The 25,609-nt window shown below is 41.7% G+C and overlaps 2 protein-coding genes across 13 annotated transcripts in view; one reads left to right on the forward strand and one right to left on the reverse strand.

Annotated features, from left to right (window-relative positions):
- The window catches only part of Pkcdelta (Protein kinase C delta), a 50,330-nt gene extending 39,902 nt beyond the window's left edge, over positions 1-10,428 (forward strand). For 6 of the 7 annotated variants that reach the window (XM_066293352.1, XM_066293351.1, XM_066293350.1 and 3 more), the window contains 5 exons: positions 2,304-2,458; positions 4,093-4,231; positions 4,307-4,495; positions 4,552-4,692; positions 9,396-10,418. In XM_066293352.1, coding sequence (XP_066149449.1) covers positions 2,304-2,458; positions 4,093-4,231; positions 4,307-4,495; positions 4,552-4,692; positions 9,396-9,545 — 774 coding nt within the window. In that variant the 3' untranslated portion in view covers positions 9,546-10,418. Of the gene's footprint in view, positions 1-2,303; positions 2,459-4,092; positions 4,232-4,306; positions 4,496-4,551; positions 4,693-9,395 lie in introns of all 7 variants that reach the window. The other variant, XM_066293348.1, reaches the window with a different exon arrangement.
- Positions 10,429-10,637: 209 nt separating this feature from the next.
- Positions 10,638-25,609, reverse strand: part of ppk23 (pickpocket 23) — a 76,694-nt gene continuing 61,722 nt past the window's right edge. For 4 of the 6 annotated variants that reach the window (XM_066293364.1, XM_066293363.1, XM_066293365.1 and 1 more), the window contains 9 exons: positions 21,105-21,308; positions 20,764-20,920; positions 17,888-18,039; positions 15,194-15,284; positions 12,233-12,410; positions 11,832-12,069; positions 11,679-11,779; positions 11,499-11,622; positions 10,638-11,429 (listed from right to left, as the gene is read on the reverse strand). In XM_066293364.1, the coding sequence (XP_066149461.1) occupies positions 11,204-11,429; positions 11,499-11,622; positions 11,679-11,779; positions 11,832-12,069; positions 12,233-12,410; positions 15,194-15,284; positions 17,888-18,039; positions 20,764-20,920; positions 21,105-21,304 (1,467 nt within the window). In that variant the 5' untranslated portion in view covers positions 21,305-21,308 and the 3' untranslated portion in view covers positions 10,638-11,203. The other 2 variants (XM_066293369.1, XM_066293367.1) reach the window with 2 other exon arrangements.

A 25,609-nucleotide genomic window follows, 5' to 3' on the forward strand; every position in this document is an offset into this window, starting at 1 on the left:
TCTGCAATATTCCTCCGACAACTCCATACGATGTGAAAACGCGCATACAAGACACGTTGGGAACTGTTATCCCGCAAATGTCGTCCAGAGTTAGCAGTAGTTTTAAAAAATGACTTTGGACATTTCCTGGACAGTTAAAAAATATGGCACATTGTATTTGACCCAATCGAGTCATAGCCACTTAAAGTTCTTTTTTGATTAGTTTTAATATTTAGCCACCCTGTACAAGATGGAAAACTTATTGCGATCGGGGTATAAAGTATTGAAAAAATTTAAATTATTTAAAAAACTTTGAGTTTTCAGGGTTCTAAACCTTATTAAGAGAGGCAGTTTTTTTTATCGGACAATCGAAAAATGTCGTAATATACAGGGGGTTCCATTAAAAAAAATTTTTTAATCCTTTTAGATTTTTAAAAATATTTTGTATAAAATGAAAATAATTTTTAAAAGTATATACATAGTAGACCTCCATGTAGCCCGAACGTAAAACTTTTCGAAAGCTTCGTAATTTGGTTGCAACGTTCCCTGCCGTAGAGCGCGAATAGCCCTGTATAAAACGATTCGATTAAACCCAGTTGTTTTTCTTATTGTCTGAAAAATTACACGTATTTAGGGAGCAAAAAATTAAAATAAATAAATAAATAAATTACGTCGATGACGAATTTTTACGTTATCGTCAATGCTTTTGCAGACATTGACACTAACAGCGAATTTGACCAAGTGATTAGTGTACTCCTTCAAATTTTTGTTCACTTATAATGGCAGGTCGTGAAATTCCTGCATTTAATCGAGCAAGAATTACTGCTTCACATGACGCAGGGCACTTTAATCGTCGGGCATCGGAGATCTTGGACACCCCGCCTCGATTATCTTTGGTGCGAATAGTACACGGATATCCAAAATTTGATACAGTGGAAAACCGACTACGTCGTGGACGTCCTCGAGTGTCCGGCGAGAGGGAGGATCGTTATTTGGTCCAATATCCCCGCAGACACTGCACAGCTTCAGCTTTCAGACACAATTTTCAGGGTACATTTCGCCGTCTTATATTGACACCCACAGTTCGAAGACGATTCCATAATAGAATTTACGTGTCAGAAGACCATTACGGGCCCCCGCCCTACTTGCAAGACATCGTGCTGCCCTTCTCCAGTGGGCGCGAGAGCACGGGGGTTCGCTTTTGCGCCAGCGGAGGCCCGCGTTATTTACGGATCAAATCAGAATTGGATTGGTGAGTGATGACCGTCGACAAAGGGTCTGGAGAGAACCAGGTGGTCAACAGCTAATTAATTTTCCCCGTGAAGTTGCTCCCTATCGAGTAGAGGGTACCGCAATGTTTTGGGGGAAATCACGTTTAACAGCCTCGCCCCGTTAATCCGCATACCACAGAATGTTACCAGTCAAAATTACATCGAACAAGTTATTACACCCATTACCTACCCCATACGTAACGACATGGGGAGGGGGGATTTTTTGTTAATGGATGACAACGCCCGACCACGTCGCGCAGAAAGGGTTCGGGATAGACCTGAAGCGGGACACATCAGCGGATTGAACTGGCCAGCAAACTCGCCCGATATGAATCCTATTGAAAACACGTGGGGAGTCGTTGTCGGAGCCATTCACAACGGTATCGGTCCACCTCAGACTGCAGATGAGTTAGTAGTAGCGGCGGTAGGGGAATGGAAAATATTCCACAAGAGATTATCCACCGCTTGATTGTTCCAATGCGCAGACGCGTCAATGTGTTATTGGAAGGCAGAGGAGGTCACACCGACCATTAGTCATGCTTTGGTACTTTCTTCAATAAACTTATCAATTATCTTTTTTTTTTTGTTAAATAAGATATACGGTGTGTTCGCGGATGGAATGCGCAAGAAGAAAATAATCTTTACTATTTATTTTACGACAAAAAGTCATTCTTTATAAAAAGTTCTGTTTGTTGAGAAAATGAGTTAGCAATAAATACGTTTTAGATAGGTTGCACATCGCTACGCATTATGCGTCCCGATGTTGGCTAGGAATTCACAAACTTTTAACTTTTCACAATCAGAGCCGATTGCGACGCCCACCACCAACCCACACATTTGTGGCTTTTTAAGGGAAAAGTGGAATTTTATCCGGGGAAACACGGGCCCCGACGCGTACTAAACTGTTATCAATTATTGCGCAATTCTTTGATAAAACGATTTTTAATCGTCAGCTAAATGGTCGCGCATCCGCCAGAACGTCGAGAGATCAAGGACGGTCAGAGCTTCGGCGTCCATTACTACATAATTTATAAACGTTTATTGTCATTTTAGTCACATCTCTTCTTCGTCATGGAGTATTTAAATGGCGGAGACCTGATGTTCCACATTCAAGCTGAGAGGCGGTTCTCCGAAGCAAGAGCGAGGTTTTATGGGGCGGAAATAGTGTCGGGCCTGAAATTCCTGCACAATAAAGGGATTGTTTATAGGTAAGTTCCGTGCATGCACGCAGCAATTTGACGAATTCCCCGCCTAAGAATCCGCACAGACAACGGGACTTTTACCGCAACTTGCAACGGCCATTTGCATACTTGTTTTACGATGAAGCCACGGTAAACAAGGCCAATAAAAGCAGTTGGAATATAAGATTTCATTGAACTTTGCATTCGCCGTGCCTCGTAAAACTCCGAAACGGCCGTATCGGATGCTTAGAGTTTAAAACGTATAGTTTTCCGCGTAGCTGAAGACGTGAATTAGGGGCGTTACAGTATGTCAATTAGCAAGAAGTTTCTGATGTTGACAATAACTCGAGGGACTAAAAGATAATTGAGTTATCACTATATTAATGTTTGTTTTGTTTGCCTCGAACGGTAGAGATAAATATTTCGAAACTTGCTGGAAGTAGCTTCGAGAGTTCTCTGTAATTCGGAAACTCGATTTTCAACTTGAGGTGGGAACGCTGCCTCTTTCAATTTTAATGCCTTTGATTTTAATGCCTTTTATTTGTATTAATGATATCAAATTTGGAGGGTTGTATTGACGAGTAGGACGTGTTGACGCTCGTCATCTCAAAGAGAGCAGTTTTCCGGCTGCTAAACTGAGCTGTCTTCCTCCCTTAAATTTCCTATCTGTCTCGGTGTAAAGTTGCGCCCAAACAATACATTTTCCCGTCAAAAACCTCAGATTTATTTCGTTTACCCGAAAGGCCATAAACTATCCCGCTTGCAGGAACAAACTATCTAGTGCATTTCCATTTTCGAGACTGGCTGGCATAAATTTACACGAGCTTATAGATTTTATACGGAGTGCTTTCGCCATTTAGTCGAGAAAACAATGATTATGTCACGGCATTTCCTAATGCGGAGCGTCGTCATTTTTTTTGCCGATTCGGTCAAACGGGGTGGCGAATTGATTGCATCGGCACGGTTTGGTCGGTAAAACAACATTTGTGTGCTAATAATTACGGTGACGTCGTTCTCACATTGGCAGCTAGAGAAATGGAGAGCGGCTCCTTCGCCCTTTAGTCCAGAAACCGTAGGCCGAATCGTAATTAGTCGGTTGATTGTTTTCTGCGGCCATTACTCATTTATGTGAACGCAATATTGTCATCGAGAGGCGATTAATTTTAACGAATAAACTGGCTAAAAACCTCACTCAGTGCCAAAATAATAAAGCGATAGGATTAGCTAAATAATTCGCCTCTATCTGCCCTAATTGGACGTGTAACCAGCCAGAGCGCGGCAGGGATTTATATTTATTTGCCAAATATGCTACAAAATTAATGAGAAGATAATAATTATTGCATGTGGAGGTGGAATATGCTAAATAAACGCGGCTTTTGATTATTTTAGTTATGTTAAAAGTTACTTTAGTAAGGCGAAATTTGGGGGCCGTGATTTATTAAGATAATTAATAGTCGTACGCAGCATGAACGCCACTCCCATTGGCTCCGGCATTCAATTTTTCCATAATGTTTGCTCTTTCCATAATTCGCAATCAGTTTCCAGTCAATCCGATCGAATAAAAAATTAATCCGAGTTCATTCCAAAACAAATTAATTCCTTTGGATGCATACCAGTTCCGCCTGGCAGTAAGTTTTTTCATCGATTCTGGGACGTTCCAGAGACCTGAAACTGGACAACATTCTCCTGGATTTCGACGGCCACGTGCGGATAGCTGATTTCGGCATGTGCAAACTGCAGATTTTCCTGGATCGCATGGCCGACACGTTCTGTGGTACTCCCGATTACATGGCCCCCGAAGTATGGATATTTACGATTTGAAAAATTAATCTCTTTTAACGTTTTTTTTTTCTTTTTGTTTTTGCGTCCACGCAGATAATTAAAGGACAGCACTACAACCAGTGTGTGGACTGGTGGTCATTCGGGGTGCTCTTGTACGAAATGCTGCTGGGGCAGTCTCCGTTCAGCGGTGGCGACGAGGACGAGCTGTTTTGGTCAATTTGCAACGAAAAACCGGTCATTCCCCGGTTCCTGAGTGCGGAGGCCGGCTCTGTTTTATTACAGGTAAGTGTCAAATTTGCTCCATTTCCGCTCAATTGTCATGTTAAATTTTATTACAGTTCCTGGAAAAAGACGCAAACAAAAGACTTGGGAATCGATTCTCGCCTCACGGAGACATACAGGATCATCCTTTTTTCAAACCGATAGACTGGGCAGCGTTGGAGGCGAGGCAGCTGGAATCTCCCTTTAAACCCAACCTGGTGAGAATTCGTTTTAGATACGTCCCCGTGTTTGACAGAGAAAGAAATGACGGCAGCCACTTTCTGACATCAATTTTGAACGCAATTTCCAGTGAAAGCCCGAAAGAAGCAAAAAAAAAAAAACAAAACAAAACTGTTTTTCACGTGTGACAGAACGCGGCGTTTGACGAGAACCAAAGAATGTGGCAACGTTGCCGCCCTTTCCCAAATCAAGTTTCAGATTGCACTTGGGTAGGATCACCCTTAAAACCTGCACATTTGCGTGTACGTTTGCCAAACGGACCTCGAATTTTAGCGTTGCAACGCGATAGGCTGCGCCACTGCCGGTGACGCGGCGCAGTGGGTTTAGCTCTCAAAAATAGTCGCACAAAACTTTCCTTATGCGAGGAGATCGCGTAGAGTCGCGTAAGAGAGCATAAAGTGCAATATATTTTGCATGATGTTTAAACGGATTGTCCTATCCCAGATATCTCGAAGCGTAAATCCTCTTAAGGTTTTAACGTCCGGAAGAACAATAGAAAAAGATAAAGTTATATTTCAGTCTTTGTTTTTGCATCTTGCCTGACTTGATAGTTCCATCAATAGCGTTTCCCGGACAAGAGAGTGTTTTGCACTTTTGTGGACGGAAATTAATGAAAAAAGTTAACGGTCTCGTGAGTCGTGAAGCCGGCTTAATGTCGGCAAAAAGACCCGAGATTTATTATCATATTTCAGCAGTGATTCGCACGTAGAACTTAGGATTCATTTGGACGAATTGAATGGCCGGAGACTTAATTAGGGATCCGCCTCAAGATCGAGAATAAGTTTTGGGATTTTGGCCAAATTGACTGCTTTCATTAAAACTAGTCGGGATTTAATTAACTACAAAATACAACTTTGCGTCGTCTCCCAGTCGTCTTAGACCTGTTTTAATTTATTTTAATTCAGTCGCAGTTGAGTACAGATGATGGATATTCTTCAAGTTAATTTCGTTCGTAAGTCGTAAAGTCGTAAAACATACTTTGAAATTCTAGATTGTATTAGGTATTGCGTCTGTAAAACTTAGGAAAATTGTCGATTTTATCTCACGAAAGATCAGCGGCGTGGACAGGAACTGGCCGAGAACTGAAAACAGCGTTGCATTACTATTATTATTATATTAATCGAACTCGTTCCGCCACTGTCTGTCGTGACAGGCCATTGGAGTCGGTGTGCATAGAACGAAGTCAAGCTGTAAATTTTTATTCCCAGGCAAAACAGTGGCGAGCAACACAAAATGGTCGATTATTAGAAACTGATTTGTAACATTTTTCAAGGCAACGTGTTGAGAAATCCTACTTCACGCTAGAAATTTAGACTGAGGAAACAGCGGTGTGGCAGTAAACTTTTTTATTACCAAAGAATTCTTAGCATCTCGCGGGCACACGAATTTCTTGCTGCACAAACTCGTTCCGCCACTGTTTACTACCACGGACCAGTGTCATAGATGTGCGTCAAATTGTGGAAAATTGGCAAACAAAGACGCAGCCGGTCAATTCAGCCCATTGTTACGATTAATTTTTTTAAGTATAATTCCCGAAGATCGTCGAATTTTTAACGAACTTGTTTCGTCCCGTGTGCGGTTGACATTAACGCGCGTTAATTTCCGGAAACTTTCAGTGCAATCCTCAAAACCGCAGAGGCGTTGCATTTCAAATTAGCTGCTTAACTACAAAGTTACAAAAGAAAAAAACCGGTTTGTCCCACTTCGTCGATATCTCCCCTCAGCGGACTGCGAAGTTTGCAGTGGCGCCATCTCGTGGAGAAGAGGTGTCAAAGCTGACGGTCGGATAAACCACGGGGTGATGTCATAAATATGCAGGGTGTCACACTTAACTCGAGACACCTCAATATCTCGAATAATAAGTGCTCTACGGGAAAAATACCCATTATGAAAGGTTAATTATCGCAGTGGGGGAAACACGTCGATGCTAAAATTAGTGCCCCTCTTTGCGGGGAGGATGGGGGGTAATTTTAAATACTTAAAAGAGATCCCCAACTTTTTATATTACAGATTCGCATTCCACGGCAAAAAAATCGCAAACTTTGCCTGGAACGTTTTTTTTCGACTCACGGTAGACGGCGCTTTGGTCGGAAAAATTCAATTTTCCTTTCGCTTATAGCTTATCGGGACGTTCGACGATATCTGCTTTAAAATTAATGCAAACAAAAACTTTTTGCAGTTAGTTTTCAAAGTAAGTGCTCAAAATGATGGTCTTGCAACCTCGATGCACTCATGAATTTGCATCTCAAACGGCCGAACACAACTGAGAAGTGCGCCTGATGGAAGTTCGGCACATGCATGCACTGTTAATACCAAAACAAATCGAAATGAGTGAAACTAGTCGTTTCTTCAAGTTACTCCATTTCCCCGTGCGTCGAAGCCAAAAGCGCAGGCAAACAAAAATTTGGCGTTTTTCTCCATCTCCAACAGCACGTGAGAATGAAGCTTTTTTTAATCGGATTCCAACGAACACTCCGATAAGTCGTGAGCGAAAAGCAAATTAAATTCCGTTGATTCAAGCGCCATCTATCATGAACCGAAAAAATGTTCCGGACAAATTCTACGCAATTTTTGCCGTAGAATTCGGATTCGCGATGAAAAGCGCGGAGTGCCATTTAAGTATTCAAAATCTCCCCCCATCCCCCTCACAGTAAGGGACATCGATGTGCTTCCACGGTGGAATAATTAAACTTCGGCAATAATCGGTTTTTTTTGCGCAGCATTTAGTATTCGAGATAGTGTGATTTCTCGACGTGAATGTTACACCCTGTATACGGGGACCGAGTGACACAGTTTTTTTTTTTTTTTTATATTTAGGTGTGGATTGTCGTCGTTTGCGGATCGTTACACGGCCCTAAGAACGAAACTTCATTTGGCTCAAAAATATGCTCTTAAAAGGAAATCTTTCCATTGTTCACCGACGCTTAACGGGCTTATTGCCATTGCCGTCCCGTTGACCACGCCCGCGCACACACACACACACACGCTTACTACTCGCCCGACATTAGAACTTTTCCATTGTGGCGTGCGAGAAAATCGCGAACGTGTCGGTCATCCCTAGTCGCATATCGAAATTTTCTTGCTACGAGAAACAACTTGACGCCGTCTCTCGAGAGGACCCCGTACATACTATTTTTCGCAACGGCTCCATTAAACGGCACCGCCGTAAATGATTTGTCGACATATTAAATATGCTCATCATAGACGGATACGCAGCATTTGTATCACTGTCATATATCTATGCCATTACGTCCCGGTGTGGTATGAATAATTATAATTATTATAACCTGGATGATGATAATTGCACTCGGAAGGAAATTTGGAAAACAAATATGCTGCGCGTTTGAAAGTTTTATACCGGAGCGGTTCGCCATTATCCACATTTCCTCTCTATGAGGCTGTATTATACGAGATTCATTAATATTTATGACTGCGTGTATGTTGATTAAAATTACCCCAATCAACGTCGAGAGTTTTTATTGCATATATAAGTTGTCTATCCGTCCATTATTCGTTCCCCGTTTACCGTACATGGATTAAAACTGAAGTGGGTCACACGGACGGAAGTTTGATGCGGACGTTAATATTTACCACGTGATGAATCTTTGAAGAAGGTTAAGTCCACGGTTGTCCCCCCTCGTAACGGCGCCATCTAGTGGCGACCAACCGAAGCGATGTGTACGGGGCACCCTCAAGAAACCTGCGTGAATATAATTTTTTTTCCTCGATGGCAAACTCTTAAATAATATCGTCTCGTTGACACGGCGAGATCCGAGATAAGTTCTCTGGAATTTCGCCAGTAAATCATTCTCAGCTCGGGGTTTCCTCTTCCATTTCGGTTCGTTATTTTGAAGATTGTTTGTCAATAAAATTTACTGCTCTCATGTAACCGAATGATTTACATGGCAATGGGAAATGGCGTTGCGAAATCGGCATAAAGTCAAATATTTGCGAACGGTGATTAATGTTTTCATATGCGGGTCATCTGTATCGAATACTTTCGTTAAGTATCGTTTCCTAAATAATTCAATTCGATTTTTCCGGAGCGTTAAAACTTCGCCGGGGACGACTTATATCGCTGGAATCAATAGTCAATTAACTCGGAAAAACCGGACTTAGGGCCAATTTATCACCCCAGAGATTAGTTTTTTTCCGACTGCCATATTTGCTACAGCTGTTCGGTCTCCAGATAAGACGCTGATGGATTGGCTTAATAAATCCCGCCCAAGGACTGAGAGCAAGAATTTACCTATAGAGTACTTTGTCCGTCAGATTTGACCTTTAGACGGGCGTCAAATAGCCCTTTGATTAAGGCCGTATGAATATTTCACCGGACATTTTGCGCAAGATGAAACGATAACTTCTTATTATACCGTTCAACGAGATTGTTCGAGAGTGGAACAATTTAGGGGCAAATTGCTTTGCAGCGAAGGATGACCCAATTTTTGTTTTGATGTTAAAAACGGCAATTTTAGGGTGGATTCCGTCGAGCCGAGGTGACACCAAAAAGCGATGTTATTCGATTTTTCCCGTGGGAAGTGATAAATTTTTTAAGTTAATCAGCAATTAATTTCCTTTGATGAGCGAAATTCGCGGCGCTCTCGTTCTGCGCACTCGCCCGTTCAAGTGTTTCTCACTCAATTAATCCTGCGAAGAAAAATAACGAAATTTACTTTCCCAGCAACATCCCCTAGACACGCAATACTTTGACAAGACCTTCACCACCGAAAAGGCGAAACTCACCCCCATCGAAACCGGCATCTTGCAGTCCATGGACCAGACCCAGTTCCAGGGCTTCAGCTACACCAATCCTAACGCCACCGACAAGTGAAAGTCCACCGACCATCTTGGTTGTAGTCGTAAATTGTTCCTGTTCTCGTTTAGGGCCGGCGAGGGTGTTACCGCCCTTGGAATCGGAAATTGTAGATAGGAGAGGAATCAGCTTAACGTTAATTTTTGAGTGAAGGAATAGTACAAAATTTGATCCAATTCGTTGGTTGCGACGTCAACGTTGCTTCGTCGTAGCTACCTGACTTTGTCTAATTATACTTAACTACGCCGGACGTTCGATTTTGTTTCTGGCCGAGCCTCGAGCGTCGGAAACGATCGAGTTAAACCGATTGATGTTCTGACGTTTCGTCTCGCCGAGTTTCACATAAGATGGAAAGGAAAAGAAGACAGACGTATACGGTGTACAAAAAAAAAATACAATTAAAAAAATTGTTCCTATTTTGTATTGGTTGCCTCTACCGTTCAAAAGATGTATGTTTCCCTGAAAAACACGTATATATTTCTATTTATATCAAACTGGAAAGCCAAAAGTTTCTTTTATAAGCACATATACATAGGGTCAATGTCAAATGTAATCCCTTTAGTCTCATACGAATTTTAATTAATCCGTATTGATGTTTTTAACGTTTCTATTAACTCAACAATATGACTATTATTTATTTATATTTTAGATGTAACATATGTCGCGCATAATAGAATATAAATATAGATTTATTTTCTCTGTGATTGGATAAACAGCGGGTAAATGCAAATAAAACGCATTATTCGCAGCGGCCTTCATTTCGGCTTAAACCTGTCTAGATTTTTGTGTTTTCGATAAATATAGATGCGAGGAATAGTGCGTTGCATTGTAATGCACATTTATATTAGACATAGATTTGTACATTTGCAAAAATGGAATATTACATTGAAAGTTTAATTAACGGCGAAATTTGATTTCAAACACCAAAGCAAGAACGTCGAATCAATCGAACCCAATGGATTGTGAGAACTCCGCCGAAAAAGTTTCTTCGCAACCTTACAGTCGCGATTGCCACTTCTTCGAAGGTGCTAAGGACGAACGAAGTGGCAATCGCAACCAAAAAATTATGAAAAATTCGTCGAAAAATTTTTGCACAACCTTTAGGTCGCGATTGCCACTTCGTTCGTCCTTAGCACCTTCGAAGAAGTGGCAATCGCCACCCAAAGATTATAAAAAAATTCGCTGAAAAGATGTTTGCACAATCGTTGCGTCGCGACTGCCGCCTCTTCGAAAGTCCCAAGAATGAACAAAGTGGTAATCGTGAGCAAGAGGTTATGAAAAATTATAAGGACCTGACGAGAATACATGAATAGAATATTGCACGATTTCAGCGAGACTATTTTTTCCGGAAGAATAAAAATATTTGCATACAGAAAATGCGAAGTAAACGTACCCACTACGCTAACTTCTTCACTTCGGCTCTGACCGCGCCTAATTGGTGAACTCGATCCCAAAGGGCGGCACCATTTCCACCATCTTACCGTTCTAAAACAGAAAGATACGCAGTTGTAATTGGTGCGCTACGTACTTAGTTCTGAGTTCATATCAGTTGATGGGGCCACACTGTGTAACGTTTCTTAAGTGCATTTGGGAGTCGATAACCCAAGCCATCTGTTGGGTGTATATTTTTTTAATTCGCCCTACTCATCTCCTTCGTCGAAATCGCGCTCTGACAATCAATACCTTAAAGGAAAATTGCCATACATTTGTCCACACACAGGAATACTCACATTATTCCTGCCCTTAACATCTCGGCCGTATTGAAAATCGGGCTTCGAGTCGTTCCGAAATCGCTTAACGACAATGTCGATACCGCGACCTGGCAGGGGCTCAGCTATGAAATATGGAGTCATGCTTAAGTCATGAGCGGGTTGCGCTTTTTCGCCCTTTTCTTTCCGGATCCTAAAAATGGGTTTATCAAGTATAAATCAATAGAAAGCGTACGGGGCAACAATCGAACAATCGCACTACCTATTTAAATACTTCCGTTCTCGAAAAGCCGCTATAAAGGCCCTTATGGTAAAGTAGTAAATTATTTCGACTCCAGATAGAAGGCTGAAGCCCAGGAACAAGCCCGCGATGCCTCCGAAGGATACTGAAGCAATTCAAGGAAAGCGTACGGTTAAAGTAAGTAATTTATCGACGACTTACCCAATAAATCCACCCAGCCGAAGAGCACTTCGCGTTTATACCGCACCATGGGCCAGGAGACGAAACTGATTTCGATTTTATTCTCATCCAGCGCTGACTCCCTGGAAACCATTTAAATGACTAATGAATTAACGCAAAAATCAACGCTTTCACGATTTAATTTTCGGCGTTTCCACCTCGTAAACCGTGTTCCTGCAACCTAATTGACAGTCGCATTTGCTGACATCCTTAATATCCTGCATGTGCGTCGAAATGCATTGAAACGACGACACGTTGCAATGGGGAAATCCCGATACTTTCGGGTAGAAAAATGGAACGCAACCGCAACGGGATTTTGCCGAGTCCATTCTGCATTGAATCGTACATGCCGTGAATGTGTAGGTATTGTCAACTGCAAAGAAAAGAGGAAAAAAAAACACAAAAGTCGAACCGAAAATCAGCGGCGCCTTCGCCAACGAGTCAGGAATATCGACAAAATGGCGTAGCTGCATGTGCGCCTTTGTCAGCGTATCGCTGTTTCTTTAACATAATGGCGAAAGTACTGAGTTGCGTACTTTTCAGTTTGATTTCGTCCTCGAAAATACAACGCCTTTGCTTAATACTTAGCTGCCTCGTGTCTTCAGTGCTGTACGTCTCCTTGAACGAGAATTGGATTCTGTCAATTTTTGAGTCCCAGTTGAGTTGCGGCTGCACGTCAATGCCGATTCTTTCGTTCGAATCGATAATGTAGAGCTGGACAAAAATAAAACGAGATTACGCGGAAAAAAATTGGGGCCGCTGTACTGCGTGTCATATAGAAAAGAGAGCGCCCCGTAAAAACGGTTTCATTTATATAATTTTTGGTATTCATATTTGTGTACGGAAACACCAAAAATCGATTAAATTGTCTGCCATATTTATCGATGTATTTACGAGTCATCAAGAATTTCAGGTTTTTTCTTCATAAAAAATTGCAATGAAATATCAACAACACGACTGCAAAGTATCATTTATTAGTGTATAGCGTGCCTTCAGATTAATCGAATATGCCCAGAAGCAGAAGGCAGCGAGATGATCATCAACTTGATGAATTTGAGAGAGATCGAACGGTAAGTCTACGAGAGGTTGGTCGGTCGTTTAGTGAAATCGCTACTAAATTGAACAGTAGAGAAAACACTATGGTGTGATGTTGTCAGGCACGGTTCCAAGAAGAGCAAACAGGCAGAAGGAGGGGTACTGGACGATCCTGAGGAACTACAGGACAAGATCGCCGCCTCCGAACTATGGCCCTAAGAAGTATATTCGTCTCGCCGAGAACGCTGGTGGATCAGTGGTTTGCCGATTATGGAAGGCCCATCGGGATTCAAACCATTTATCGCCAGATGAGAAGTTTTGGACCGATTTCCTAATCGGTCCAAAACGGTAGGAACCGTCCCCACCTTGTGTTACCCCTCACCCAACCTCATCGTCAAAATCCACTGTGGTGGTGAAGAGAACGGATACGTTGGAATCTGGAATGGGATAATATCGCGTTTGGTGCCGAATCCAAATTCCGTTTAAATATGCATGATGGGCGGGCAAGGGCAACACGAAGACGGGGCAAAAGACGGGATCCTAAGTTTACTACCCAGAGGTGTTCCATCAGACCGTCGGGGTAATGGTATGGGGCGCTATTGCGTACGGTAGCAGGTCACCTTTAATTTTCATTAGAGGCAGTGCGACAGCCCAACGACACATGCAAGAAGTCCTGGAGCCTCGACTCGTGTCTTATCTGAAAACTCGCGTTGATCCCATTTTCTAACGAGGCAATGCGCGATCACGTGTGGCTAGAGCGATTGTAGACTTCTTTCAATGGAATGCGATCTATTTACTACCTTGACCACCTCGATCTCCAGACTTCTTGCCGACTCAACTTGTATGTGACATTGTAGGTGGATACATAATTTACCCCCATCGCCCACAAACCCTGGCGGCGCTATGTCATGCTGTCCAGTTAGCTCGAAATGAGATCCCCCAAGGGGACATCAATCACCTCATTAGATCCATGTCTAGACGTGCACAGGAATGTATAAGACACCGCGGACGACCGACAAATAATTAATTATTTTTTTTGTTTTTAACAATTAAATTTGTTCATTTTTCTAATGAAGCATTCGTTTTGGCGTGGGAAACTCACGCATCAAAAATTGTTAAAATAGAACCATTTTTACGAGGTGCTCTCTTTTTTACGTCACGCGGTATAAATTTGTAGCGTCATCATCTTGAATTGCCAAAAAATTCATGAATCCACGTAATAAGAGGCAGAAAAGGGATCGACACGATTATGACATGCTAATCTGCGGCGTGGCAAGCTCGAGAGCCTGAACCTTAGTGTTTTTTCATCCCTCCCTAGCAGTTTTTACCCTTAAGCCCCTACGCAGTTATCCACAAAGCAAATTGCTAATAAATACTAAAGAGATTTTATTTACAGTACAACTCGCTTAATAGGGGGACCCGAGGGATCGGCAAGTTTGCTCGCTATAAACGATCGTCCCTCGTATCCGGTCCATCGTGTTTCTAATATACCTGGCGGGACTTTATAAATTGGTCGTTACAACTGTAATCTCTATTCTACTGTATTTACTTTTTTAATATGCTGCATTGATGATCAATGAGATGGTTTCAAAGCCGATTTATTTGCTTGGATATTCGTTGCATCTACTTCTCTCTGAACGCTAAAAATTCCGCCCTTCGAACTATTTCCCAGAGAAATCGTCTACTCAAATAAGGCGGTTTTGGATGCTTTCCATGTCGTTTATTAATAAGCTGTACAGGGAAATTTCAGATTACGTTTTGAACGCACTGAGGGATTTTTGGGGATCACGAAGGTTTGCGAGGTTACTGGAGACGCATCAGTTATGAGTTCCACCTCAATACTTTAAACCTCGAACAGGATCGATATCAAGGTTTTTTTTATTGCATAATTTTATAAAACACTTTCCAAATAAATATTTTGTGTAATTTCTACCGAAGCCACGCCGAACGCATAAAATATTCAATTTTCCCGAACATTTTGACGGCATCAAAGCGATTTTTTTAATTCTGGAGGTTGATTCAAACGTTCCTCATTTCGGTCAATGGAAAAAACACGACTCAAAGCCTCGGATGATCATTTAACGTGGAACAACTTTATCCCCCAATTAATGTCGGAGGTTTAATATGACTCTTCCAGCTTGAACTTTCCACACAAAACGAGGAAATGCGGGTTAAATTAATGGAGACGATTTGTTAACTCTTGTTGCAGTGGTGCGTTACAGAATGAGTAAAACTTTATGAGTTTAATGGAAAAGTAATTGGAAAATTTCGGCTCAATACTGACAAAAATTGGTATGAAAGCGTTCTGTGATTCGAACCTTCCAATTCTCTTATCCTTAATTGGTGTTCCTCGCTGAATTCGAGAGATGAATATTTCCGTCAGCGATGCCCTTTTTGCTCATTTTAAACCCATATTGGCTTGAACTTTATCAGTTACTACCGAAAAAGAAAGAAATTCTTACCGACATGGAAACTGTTCGAGACTTCACCGAGAACTCCAGCGACCATTTAATGTCCGTTTCCTTAATATATTGCTTATGAAACTTCTTCTCACTGAAATAGAGTTTCAAGTTTATTATGATACACGATGAGGTTGAGTTAATTCATAAATTATTAAAGTTGCATTCCCATTCGGCGGAACATGTTGCCTCTAATGGAAAATAAAAACATTTTTTTCGTAGCTATCTCGAGTAGATTTGGCCCAATAAAATATGACACGATAAAGGCGTCGTTGTGCTATCTCAATTTTCGCCGTGTTCTCCGCCTTTTCTCTCTAATATTCCCGGCCATTCATCATAATAAAAACCTACAAGGAATACCGCTGTTGTGTATCTGCGCCGGCGAAAAACCCGCTCAGTCCAATAAATTTTCCAGCCCCGGAAAGGAAAATGAGGAACCGCGAAACGAGGTTCGGATTTTGTATAATAATTAAAACGGGCAGGGAACTTATGGGTTTCGTTATTGCGCCATCTGTTAACATCCTGTTTCGAATTATTTTTTCAGAAACTATAATAAAGGGAACAATAAATAACAGCGAAACACTTAAATTTGAAAATTCTACGCAAAAACACACGGAAAATGGCCGGCCACGTCTCTTGGTGACGTAACGCCGGCGACATTCATTTTTTGTCTTTGTTTAACCCGACCTGATGAACTGACATAATCCGGGAACAATTGGGTTTACATGAACCCTCACGGCAGTATTGAACATCGGGGACACTCACAAATGTCGCTGGACAAAAGGAGGTTTTAATTCTAATTCGGTTCGGGAGTTAAGCAGGATTGAGAGGTATGAAATGTGAACCATAAGGGGGCGACCGTTAAAAAAGCTCTAAAGCGCGTTTTTCCTTTATCGATTGCTCGTTATTCGTCTAAAAATTAATATTCGGTTCTCGTGCGATACGTTGGTTGTCAAATCGCGTAGGTTTTTTGGAATATTTTCGAATTCCGCCTCTCGAAAGGCGCTGAAAAATGTGCAGGATGACAAGTAATTTCTTATATCAAGATTTCTTTTTTCCCCGCAAACTTTTCCGGCATCTACAACTTGCCGACCATTGAATTTCTCGCCCAATTAATAACGCTCCAGTCAATATATTCGTCATAGGAAAATGCTCCGCGATCGTGTTTCGTCCTCCGGACTTTCAATGCAACTTTACATTTGAAAGTTTCGCAATTTCGTATATATTTTTCTAATTTACTTCTCAAAGTATGGATCATCGGACGCAGGACCCACGAAGTACAGAACGAGAGCTCACCGAGGGAAACGGAAAAGGTAAGGGAGACCCCACAGGTTTTCTGTGCCGCGATATAAAGGAAAGTGTCAGAACAATCGAAGTCGCATTCCTCAATCTTTGATCTCTACAAATTGAAAAAAATGTCAAGGGAAAACGTATAGAATCACCTTCTTTTCGGCCACTAAATCAATGTACTGTCAATTTTGCCTAGAGGATAATTTGCATGGAACTCACGGAACTGATCAATACTCAATCTTTATTTCAACGTTCCTGCGAATATCTTCATGGTGAAATTGCCAGAATCCATTGGTTTTAAATTATACAGGGGAAACATCGGGAATAACTTTCGCGTCCAGTGAAACACACTTCTTCTGATTACTAGACCCAATATCACGCCAACAGGTGTTTTATTACGAATTTCAGTAAGTATTTCCAAGGCTCCTATGACCACCTTTAGAAATACTGGAAGTGTACCCATCAAGGCCCCACGGGGAATGGCCAAGATCTCGGGATCTCTGAGGTTTGGCCAAAAATTGAAAGGCAATTTTGACAGTCGAAATTTGCAATTATCACCGCCGTGCAGTACTGCTGTCATTTTTTTGGGCTGAGTCAAGTACTCCCGGCCGAATGGTCCTTGTTTATCTCGTTACGTTGGACAAGAACCAAAATACAATCCTGCTTCCGGCGCTCCCCGCGAGGTTGCGCCTGCTTGAATATCGCCGCCCTGAGCAATTATTTTAATGAAATTTCAGACAAAATTAACAAAATGGCGCGCTGTTTGATTTGGGCGATCGTACCTTGAACGGGGAGAGTTTTCGCACACGGACTTCCAGCTAACATGGACGTTCCAGATAAAACTAACTCTAATTTGCTCCTTAGGTCCTAACTCGATGATATCGTTTCAAAAATAGAGCTTTAGCTGTTAAACTCCACGAGAAAATTGGATTCACTTTTGAATTTCCTAGGAGGAATACCTTAATATGCACACACGGAAATTCCCCATTCTTACTTCCCCATTCTCCTTTTCCCTAAGGATATTTGTTCTATGCATTTCGGGCAGATGGATGTATTCAGAATCATTTCCTACTCTCCATTTCAATATACTTTTTCAGCTATGAATCGATCATAACTTGCTCAGTCTCGCCGTAGTTCACTAGGCCCAATAAGGCTTTTAATTATCGTTACAGAAAGTGAAAAATATTTATTATAATTAAAAAACTTAAAGTTAAAGCGCGACTTTGGTTTCTTGGTTTAATTAAAGTGGCACGTCGTCTACAGAAACAGTAGTGCAAAATGTAACTGTGAAGCTAAAAGAAACCAGGAACGTCTATTGGTAATTTCAGAAAATGAGCAAAAAGCAACAAAAGATATATTTTTTTCCCTTAGAGGTTAAAAAATGGGCAAATAAACTTTGTACCATACCTGGATTCCTGCAAATGCATGGAATTGAAACTGTAGCAGAAGCCATTCTCCGTTAAAACTGGATGGAAACTGAGGCTACCGTCGCGGCAGCACGTGATTGGATCGTTTTTGAATTTGCACTGGTCGAATATATCTTCGCACTTGTCGGCAATCTGGAAGGTACAGGACGTATTTCGATTATTAATTTTTTTTCATTACAATTGAAATTATTATAATTTAAAAATCAGAAAAAATTGCGACAAAATTTGAAAATAAAATTTCGAAAAATCGCACCGGAACCACCTCAATTACTAACCTAATTTTGTTTTTTTCATTTTTTAGGAAACGAAAAAAAAAAGAAATTATTTCTTACATGTACAGTGTTCCGAAAAGGCTGTGACAAACTTGAGGAGGTTAAAGAGGACACTGCGGTGAATAATTTTGTCATGAAACCCCTAAATCAAAGGTGAGTCGCTTTGGCTTCAGAATTATTTTTCTTCAGCAGACTTCGACGTTCAAGTAGGGAACAGAGAAAAAATAAGGAAATTCTCTCCTCTGTTTTATCAAGGATGTCTATCGAAACGTTCCCATGGAGGTACAGCATAGACGGTGGTTGCAACATGACGGTGCACTGACACATTTTGTCCGTACTGTACAAGATCGTGTAAACCAGCATTTTTACAGTCGATGAATTGGAAGGAGCGGACATATCAGGTGGCCAGCGCGAAGTCCCGATTTAAACCTGTTAGAACGTTAGGATATGGGATTCACTGACTTGTCCCGTTGATGAATTTAACTGGGGCTTATTTTAGGGTTTTTTTTTGAAAATTTTGAAAAATACCTTCGACCTGACGTTCTGGCGGGCAGGCAGTGTGAGATTCGCCGAAGCACCTGGTAAAAAAACCTAGAGGAACGCACCTTCCACGGCCCGGAATCGTCCTCGAGGGATACAATGTTTTCATTGTCTTGAAATTTCGTGGTTTTTAATTCTAAAAACTTGAATTATCGTCGTCTTTCGAGAAACGAGGGCCTAATTGCACCCCTATTATGTGGCGTATTCCACCCGATTCTTTCCTTTATTGGGTTATTGCATTCTTGTCCTATTCTCCTTCTTAAGTAGCGGCACGCTCCATTTGTTCCTATTCTTTGACCATTGCAGAAATGACATTGCTGCAACGGTCCTCCTTCGTTTTACGTTCCGATACCCCATTAATGAGAGATGTTGGGGTCAGATTGTTCACGCTCTCGTTTATCGTTTCTCTTCGTTCTTCGAATAAGTGACACTGAAAGATGCAGTGCTGTGCGGGGACATTCCTGCGAATCCTGCAAATATTTCAGTACACGGTTCCTGCAATCTGGGCCCGTTTTACTTATAGGGTGCTTACAGCTCCTCAAGCTTTCGTGTCCGCCAATCACCCGAATTAGGTGGTGATTCAGGTACCTGGGTTCACGGGAAGTCCGCAAGCCTAGGACGGGGATAGTTTGTCTTTGGTCAGCCAACACTTGTCCTCGAACCTTGACCGGCAATCCTGCGATTTTTGGATGATCCCACTTCTGGCCGCTCTCCTGTCGGGCTTCGTTGCCTGCGAAAGAACGTGGAGGGTTCCTCCAAGGGGAAGTCGATTGGGGGGATGCCTGCCGCAATTTCGGCACCCTCACGTTAGACAGTGCGTTGTGCACATATGACCCTCGGTAAACCTCTTCTCTGTATGTTCAGCACCACACGCACCTGCTTTCTTAGTCTCGTCACATAGTTCTAAATTGGGGTGACGCAGAGTGGCGTGAATTGCATCACCCCGTAGAACAGCTATTGTTTTCCGAGTGGGATTTATGTTAGAAATACCTTCAAAAACTCATGTTAAAGCTTATTTTTTCGTAACGTCTAATCTTCGGGTAAACACGAAGGTTTTAATTCAGTACAGAGTAAAGAAAAACATTAGTAATACCCTGCAAACGGTGAAAAATATTCAAAATCGGGTTGGTCTGCGACATCCTACAGAGTGTTCCAAAATTATTGGGTCACATTCAAGGAGACTGTAGAGAGCGAATAATTTTTGCACACAAACGCTTTATCAAAAACGAGCCATTTTTAAGTAGTTTTTGTTCAAGAGACTTCGATATCCGACCTAAGTAAACAGAAAAGAAGAAACAAACTAAATACTTTTCACACGGCAAATCAAATGCTTCAAATTCCTAAATTTTCTGTAAAGTGTACCTCCTGAACTATTGGAAAATACACGCGTTCCTGCGGGCGTACGGGACAGAATGTGGTTCCAACGTGATGGTACATTTGCATATTTTGCCCGTGTTGTGCAGGATCGTGTAAATCAACATTTTTACAGTCGATGGATCGGAAGAGGCGGACCTACCAGGTGGCCAGTGCGAAATCCTGATTTAAGCTCATGGGATATTTCCATTTGGGGTTACACTAAATCGGTAGTGCATGAAACTCCTGTAACCATCCAAGGCAAACTGTTGGGAAAAGCGATGGCAGCCCCACTTTTCAGAACTCAAAGGACAATTTTTTTTCGACCAGGATGAGGGGTCATTTCGACCCTTTATTACGTTTTTTTTTTTCATTATCTTTAACGATTTAAATATAGGAATCTTTTGGGGTCAACGAGTTATCATTACGTTTCATAACGACAATGAGTGGACCCAAAACAGTTCGTTTGCGAGTAGGAGCTCCGCGCAAAAAATTTTCACCGCAACGTCTCCTTCAACCTCCTCAAATTTGGCACGGCCTTGCTGGACCACCCTGTATATTTTTTAACCTCCCCAGAACTGATCGCTTTCATTTTTGCTCGGACTTCGACTTAAACTATTGCAGCCTCTTAAGCCACTAAACCTTTGGAATGTCCTCTATGTGTCGCGGGAATGCCGAACGAATCACTTACTTGCAATATCAACTGGGCGAGACCGTCCGATTCTTTCGGCAGCACATTCCTCCATTGTTCTTCGTACTTACGGGAAAATTCTGGAATTGTCGCGAGAGACAGTCTGCTAACTTCTGCATACAGGTCAAAAACCTCCAGGTTTTTGGTCCCGTTCTGCCTGGATAATATCAATTTCATTTCAAGGCTAACATCGGAACTTTATTGGGTGTAACACCCTTATTCAAGACAATACACGTGTACACATGATGTGGAAAACCCAATTAAACGAGCTCCATTGATTTTAATGGAAAGTGGATAGATTTAAGTTCCATTGTTTAGATCAAGTTGTTAAAGCAACTCACTGTGTTTTCAAATATGCGGCAATACTGCTCAGACTAGCCGGCTGCGTTGGACACAAAGTGACCGCCGGAAATGGTACCAGCCAATTGTGGAAGTCGGTGTCCAGGCCCGTGATGGTGGGGTTGTTCTGGAACTTGTCCCACAGGCTGAAAATGACCACGCAGGTGGCGACAGCGCCCATCGTCACGCAGGTGAACCACATGAATCTGAGGGGGGAAATTTAAGTAGGAAATAATGGGAGAATTTCCCTTTAAAGGATCGAAATAGCATTTTGCTCGTATAATACAATAAAGACCGGTCGAAGTTTCGGCCCCCCAAAAGTGATGCATTATTCATAATGCCGGGAATTTTGGTCGGAAAAAATATGATCCATGAAATACGGGTCCAAGTTTTAAAAGTTTTCATGGCTACCAACTTCTTGACGCAACTTTGAAATATATATCTCGAGGCGTATCGATGTGATAGGAGATACAACTCGAGAGGGGAGACCAGGAAATGGAACAGTATTAAAATATTAATGCGGACCGATAATGTACCAGATCCTAAAAGGCATAATAACTTACGGCAAAAATAAAATTAAGGTGATTCTGCACGGAGGTCGAAGACTAAATGTTTGAATGTTTAATCACCTTTTTAAACATGTATAACCAGACAGGCTTTTGATCCGACATCGGCCCCTTGAGGGCGAACGACCAACGAGACTGCGCGAAAACTCCCAGGTCTCATCCGAAGAGTAATAAAGTGGTGTAAACAACTGTTATTTCTATAAGGCCAAACAAGGACAGCTGTAACCGTGTTGCGCAAGATATATTGTAACGCTCAGATCACAAACAGGGACGTTACCCGGTATTCGTGACGTCATTGGCGGCGTCTTCCCCAGTTTTGGAAAACGGGAATTTTTTGGCGCGATCGCAACACTTCCACGCTTTCCCCGATGCCCATCGATGCGTCGCTGGTTTTCGTTCAATGGGAAATTTCCCAATCAAAAAGCAATATGCCGATTTTGATCATTTAAATGGGTCACACTCACGTGAAATCTCCCCCTCGCGCCGCACAATCACTGCCCGGTGTATCTAGCAGTTTGATGACGTCAACATGAGCCCGCACATAAAATCCAGTGAATTACCGCCACACTTTCGGTTTAAATTGCCGCACATTGCGGCTGCAATAAACAATAAAAGAGCAACATGTAAAAATATCCAAGCCCTCTCACAATGGAATTGCGCGAGCTGGGGGCATTTAAATACTTGATGGGGTCCTGCCTTGGGCGTTCCCCATATACTTTAATGTATGGACATTAACTTTGCGCCCCGGCTAAATGTGACACATTAGACTTTCATATCCTGGACTCGATGTGTTATTTATGCATGGGAAGGTTACCTTTCGATAAAGGGCCGGTCAGATTGAGCGATGTACTTGACTCCGTGCAAAGTGGAGTTTTCGAAGAATTCCTTGGTTTGCACCTCGTAGCTGGTCTTCAAGTAGCCGCAGCTTTCCCTGACTTTGGCCAGGAAAGGTCTCTTCTTTGCCATAGCTTCGATATTTAAGTTCGGACTATCAGTCGGAAATATCAAACTAGTCCTGTACACACGTGCAATTCACCTTTGTGCAGAGAAATCATGATTGGCCTTTTGTGTACTACTCCATTTACTCATATACCTGTGTCAGGCTATTTCCCAGGAATTGGTTATAGTGCCGGAGCCGGTGTTCGCGGAATATTAAATAAACGTAAGAAAAATGCATCACAACGCTCACTAAAACAGTGATTAGAACTGCCCTTGAAATTTGAGAAGCTGGGAGATATTTCGAAGCCGCAAGCGAGCGGGGAAGGTAACTGTGAACGGCGAGCTTTTGCCCACGTACTACTATATGGTTTCCTATCAACATCCAAATATCTAATGGTGCACGAAAATGGGGGTTCATCTATATTTCAGTAATTATTGTTATTATTATTGTTGCCGCTACATCAAGGCTATTGTACAGGGCGTTCCAAAGAGGTTGTGCCAAACTTGGGAAAGTTTTGAGGGGCGCTGCGGTGAACAATCTTTGCACGGAGATCCCTAGTTAAAGATGAGCCGTTTTGTCTTCAGAATAATCTTTGGTCGAAGCACTTTCACGTTCAACTAGTGAACAGAACGCCAACAAGCAAAATAAACCCCTTTCGGTCTCCTCTCTTTTTTCCAAAGACGTACAGTCAGTCACGAAACTGTTCGGACGAAACAAATAAGAACGTAATGTTGCTACTTACTTAACGTGTGACAAATTAAACTAGAAAATTGAGAAGAGAAGTTATATACAGGGTGGCCCGGTAGTTTTGCGGTGGGCCTGTAAAAAGTTTATGAATTGTGCGATTCAGCCCGGATTTTGTTTTAAGTTGTAGAGCTTGACAAACTGCGCATGGTCATAGAAAATTGCCCGGTTGATGTAAAATTCAAAGTATACTATGACGGTTTCTAGGAGCGAAATTTTGATAAATCTTATTAGCGATTTTTTTAGAGAAAATCTGTGCACGCCACTGAATTGACCACCCCTCAAAGCGGGCTCATACAAAATTTTAATGACGAATTTTGACTAGCAACGACTTCGTAGAGAAGAACTGAAAGTGCGCACTGGGTACTTACTTATTTTCAAAAATTTATAGCTTATGACGACTTAGTTGCGGCCTACACAGAACAAATAAAACAAAACGAAAATAAAATTACGTTACACGAAACAATTAAATTTTTGTAACTTCTACCAAACCACCGTTTCCTCCGATGCGCTTGTCGTTCCTTTTGCGCACGTTCAAAATTACATTTCGTATTTGCTGCGAGGTAAGTTTCGCACAAGGGCGGATTATGCTGACTTGTAGCTCTTGTAAATTTCGAGGTCCTAACCTACTAATTTTTCCTTTAAACAAGCCCCGAAGGAAAAAATCTAACGGGGTTAAGTCTTGGGACCTCGATGGCCACCCACAAAACGGACTGTTCCGCCCTGTCCAACAGTTTTCGAAACTTTTCATTTAGCCAATTTCTTATCAAACGAGCATTGCGAACAGGACCACCATCTAATGTTATTGCATTTTTAGTTCGTCTACAAAGTCGTCGTTACTCAAGATGTTTCATTAAAGTTTTGTGTGAGCCCGCTTTGAGGGGCGGTCAATTCAGCGGCGTGCACGGGTTTTTTCTAAAAAAAATCGCTAATGTGACTTATTAAAGTTTTGCTCCTGGAAACTGTCGTAGTGGACCTTGAATTTTATGTCGACGAGGCCATTTTTGATGAGAATGTGCAGTTCATCAAGCTCTATAATTAAAATTTTTTTTTTTTTTAAATCCGGGCTAAATGGCGCAATCAATAAACTTTTCACAGACTGACGCTCCAAAACAAGTGGGTCACACTGTAGATGAATAGCTAGTAAAGAAATAACAAGTACCATCCTGTTAAGAAGGTATTTGAAATATTTTTTATATTGATCTGCAAAAGTGTTCGAGCACTTCAAAAAGGAAAAAAACACGAGCTGCAAATAATATTTTAACCAAAATGTACAAACATTTATGAGTTAACGCTGTAAAGTTAGTAGTGAAATATCATTTACGGCCACATATTATTGTTTATAAAAATGGCAAATAAAGGGGGTGAAACATCAGTTCGCGAACTGGAATTCGTACCAAAATGGCACGACGAAGGTAAAAAAAACATGCAGAAATTGCTCGTTTGTTAAATAGAAGTAAATTAACTACCTCGTTTGTGTTAAAAAAAAAACAAAAAATAGAACACAGGGAAATATCGTCAGTAAACGTCGATTAGGAAGATCAAAGGAATTGACAAAACGTAAAGAGTCTATGGTTTTACGTGAAAAAAAAAACGGTAGGAAATCAGTTCGAAACTTCTTATCCGGTGATAAACGGTTCGTATCTCAATGGGTCTTCCACAGTCATCAAACCATCAGCGTCCGTAACGAAACGAACCGGTCTCTCAAGACCATAATTCGAAGGCGGCCATCTTGGTGTTCTGCAGTTCTTCGGGATCGTCCAGTGCCTCCTCTTCTGCCTGTTCGCTTTTCTTGGAACCCCGCCTGCCAACATCATCTCCCCATAGTATTTCCACTACGGTTTAATCTAGTGACGATTTGCCTAGATGACCGACCCACCTCTCGTAGACTCACTATTCGGTCTCTCTCAAACTCGCCCAATTAATGAAAATTTCGCTGCGTTCTGCGCCTGCGCATAATTGATCAATCTAATGGCAAACTATACAATAATAAATGATATTTTTCAGTCATATTGTTGATATGTTATTGCAAACTGAGTAGTAAAAAAACGGTAAAATTCCTGACAACTCGTAAATGCACTGATTAATATGACTGAAAATTTAATAGTTTTTTGTGTCCCGGTATGCAAACATGCATATCAGAAATTGTTTAAATAAAACAATTTTCACGGGGTGTTTTCTTTTCCACGTCGCGCAGCGCAAAAATCGGCATCTCGCATCCATTGAGCCAGAAAGACCGATGGTGAAGAAGTTCGTA

The sequence above is a fragment of the Euwallacea fornicatus genome, chromosome 19 (genome assembly GCF_040115645.1).
Source record: "Euwallacea fornicatus isolate EFF26 chromosome 19, ASM4011564v1, whole genome shotgun sequence".
Lineage (NCBI taxonomy): Eukaryota > Metazoa > Arthropoda > Insecta > Coleoptera > Curculionidae > Euwallacea > Euwallacea fornicatus.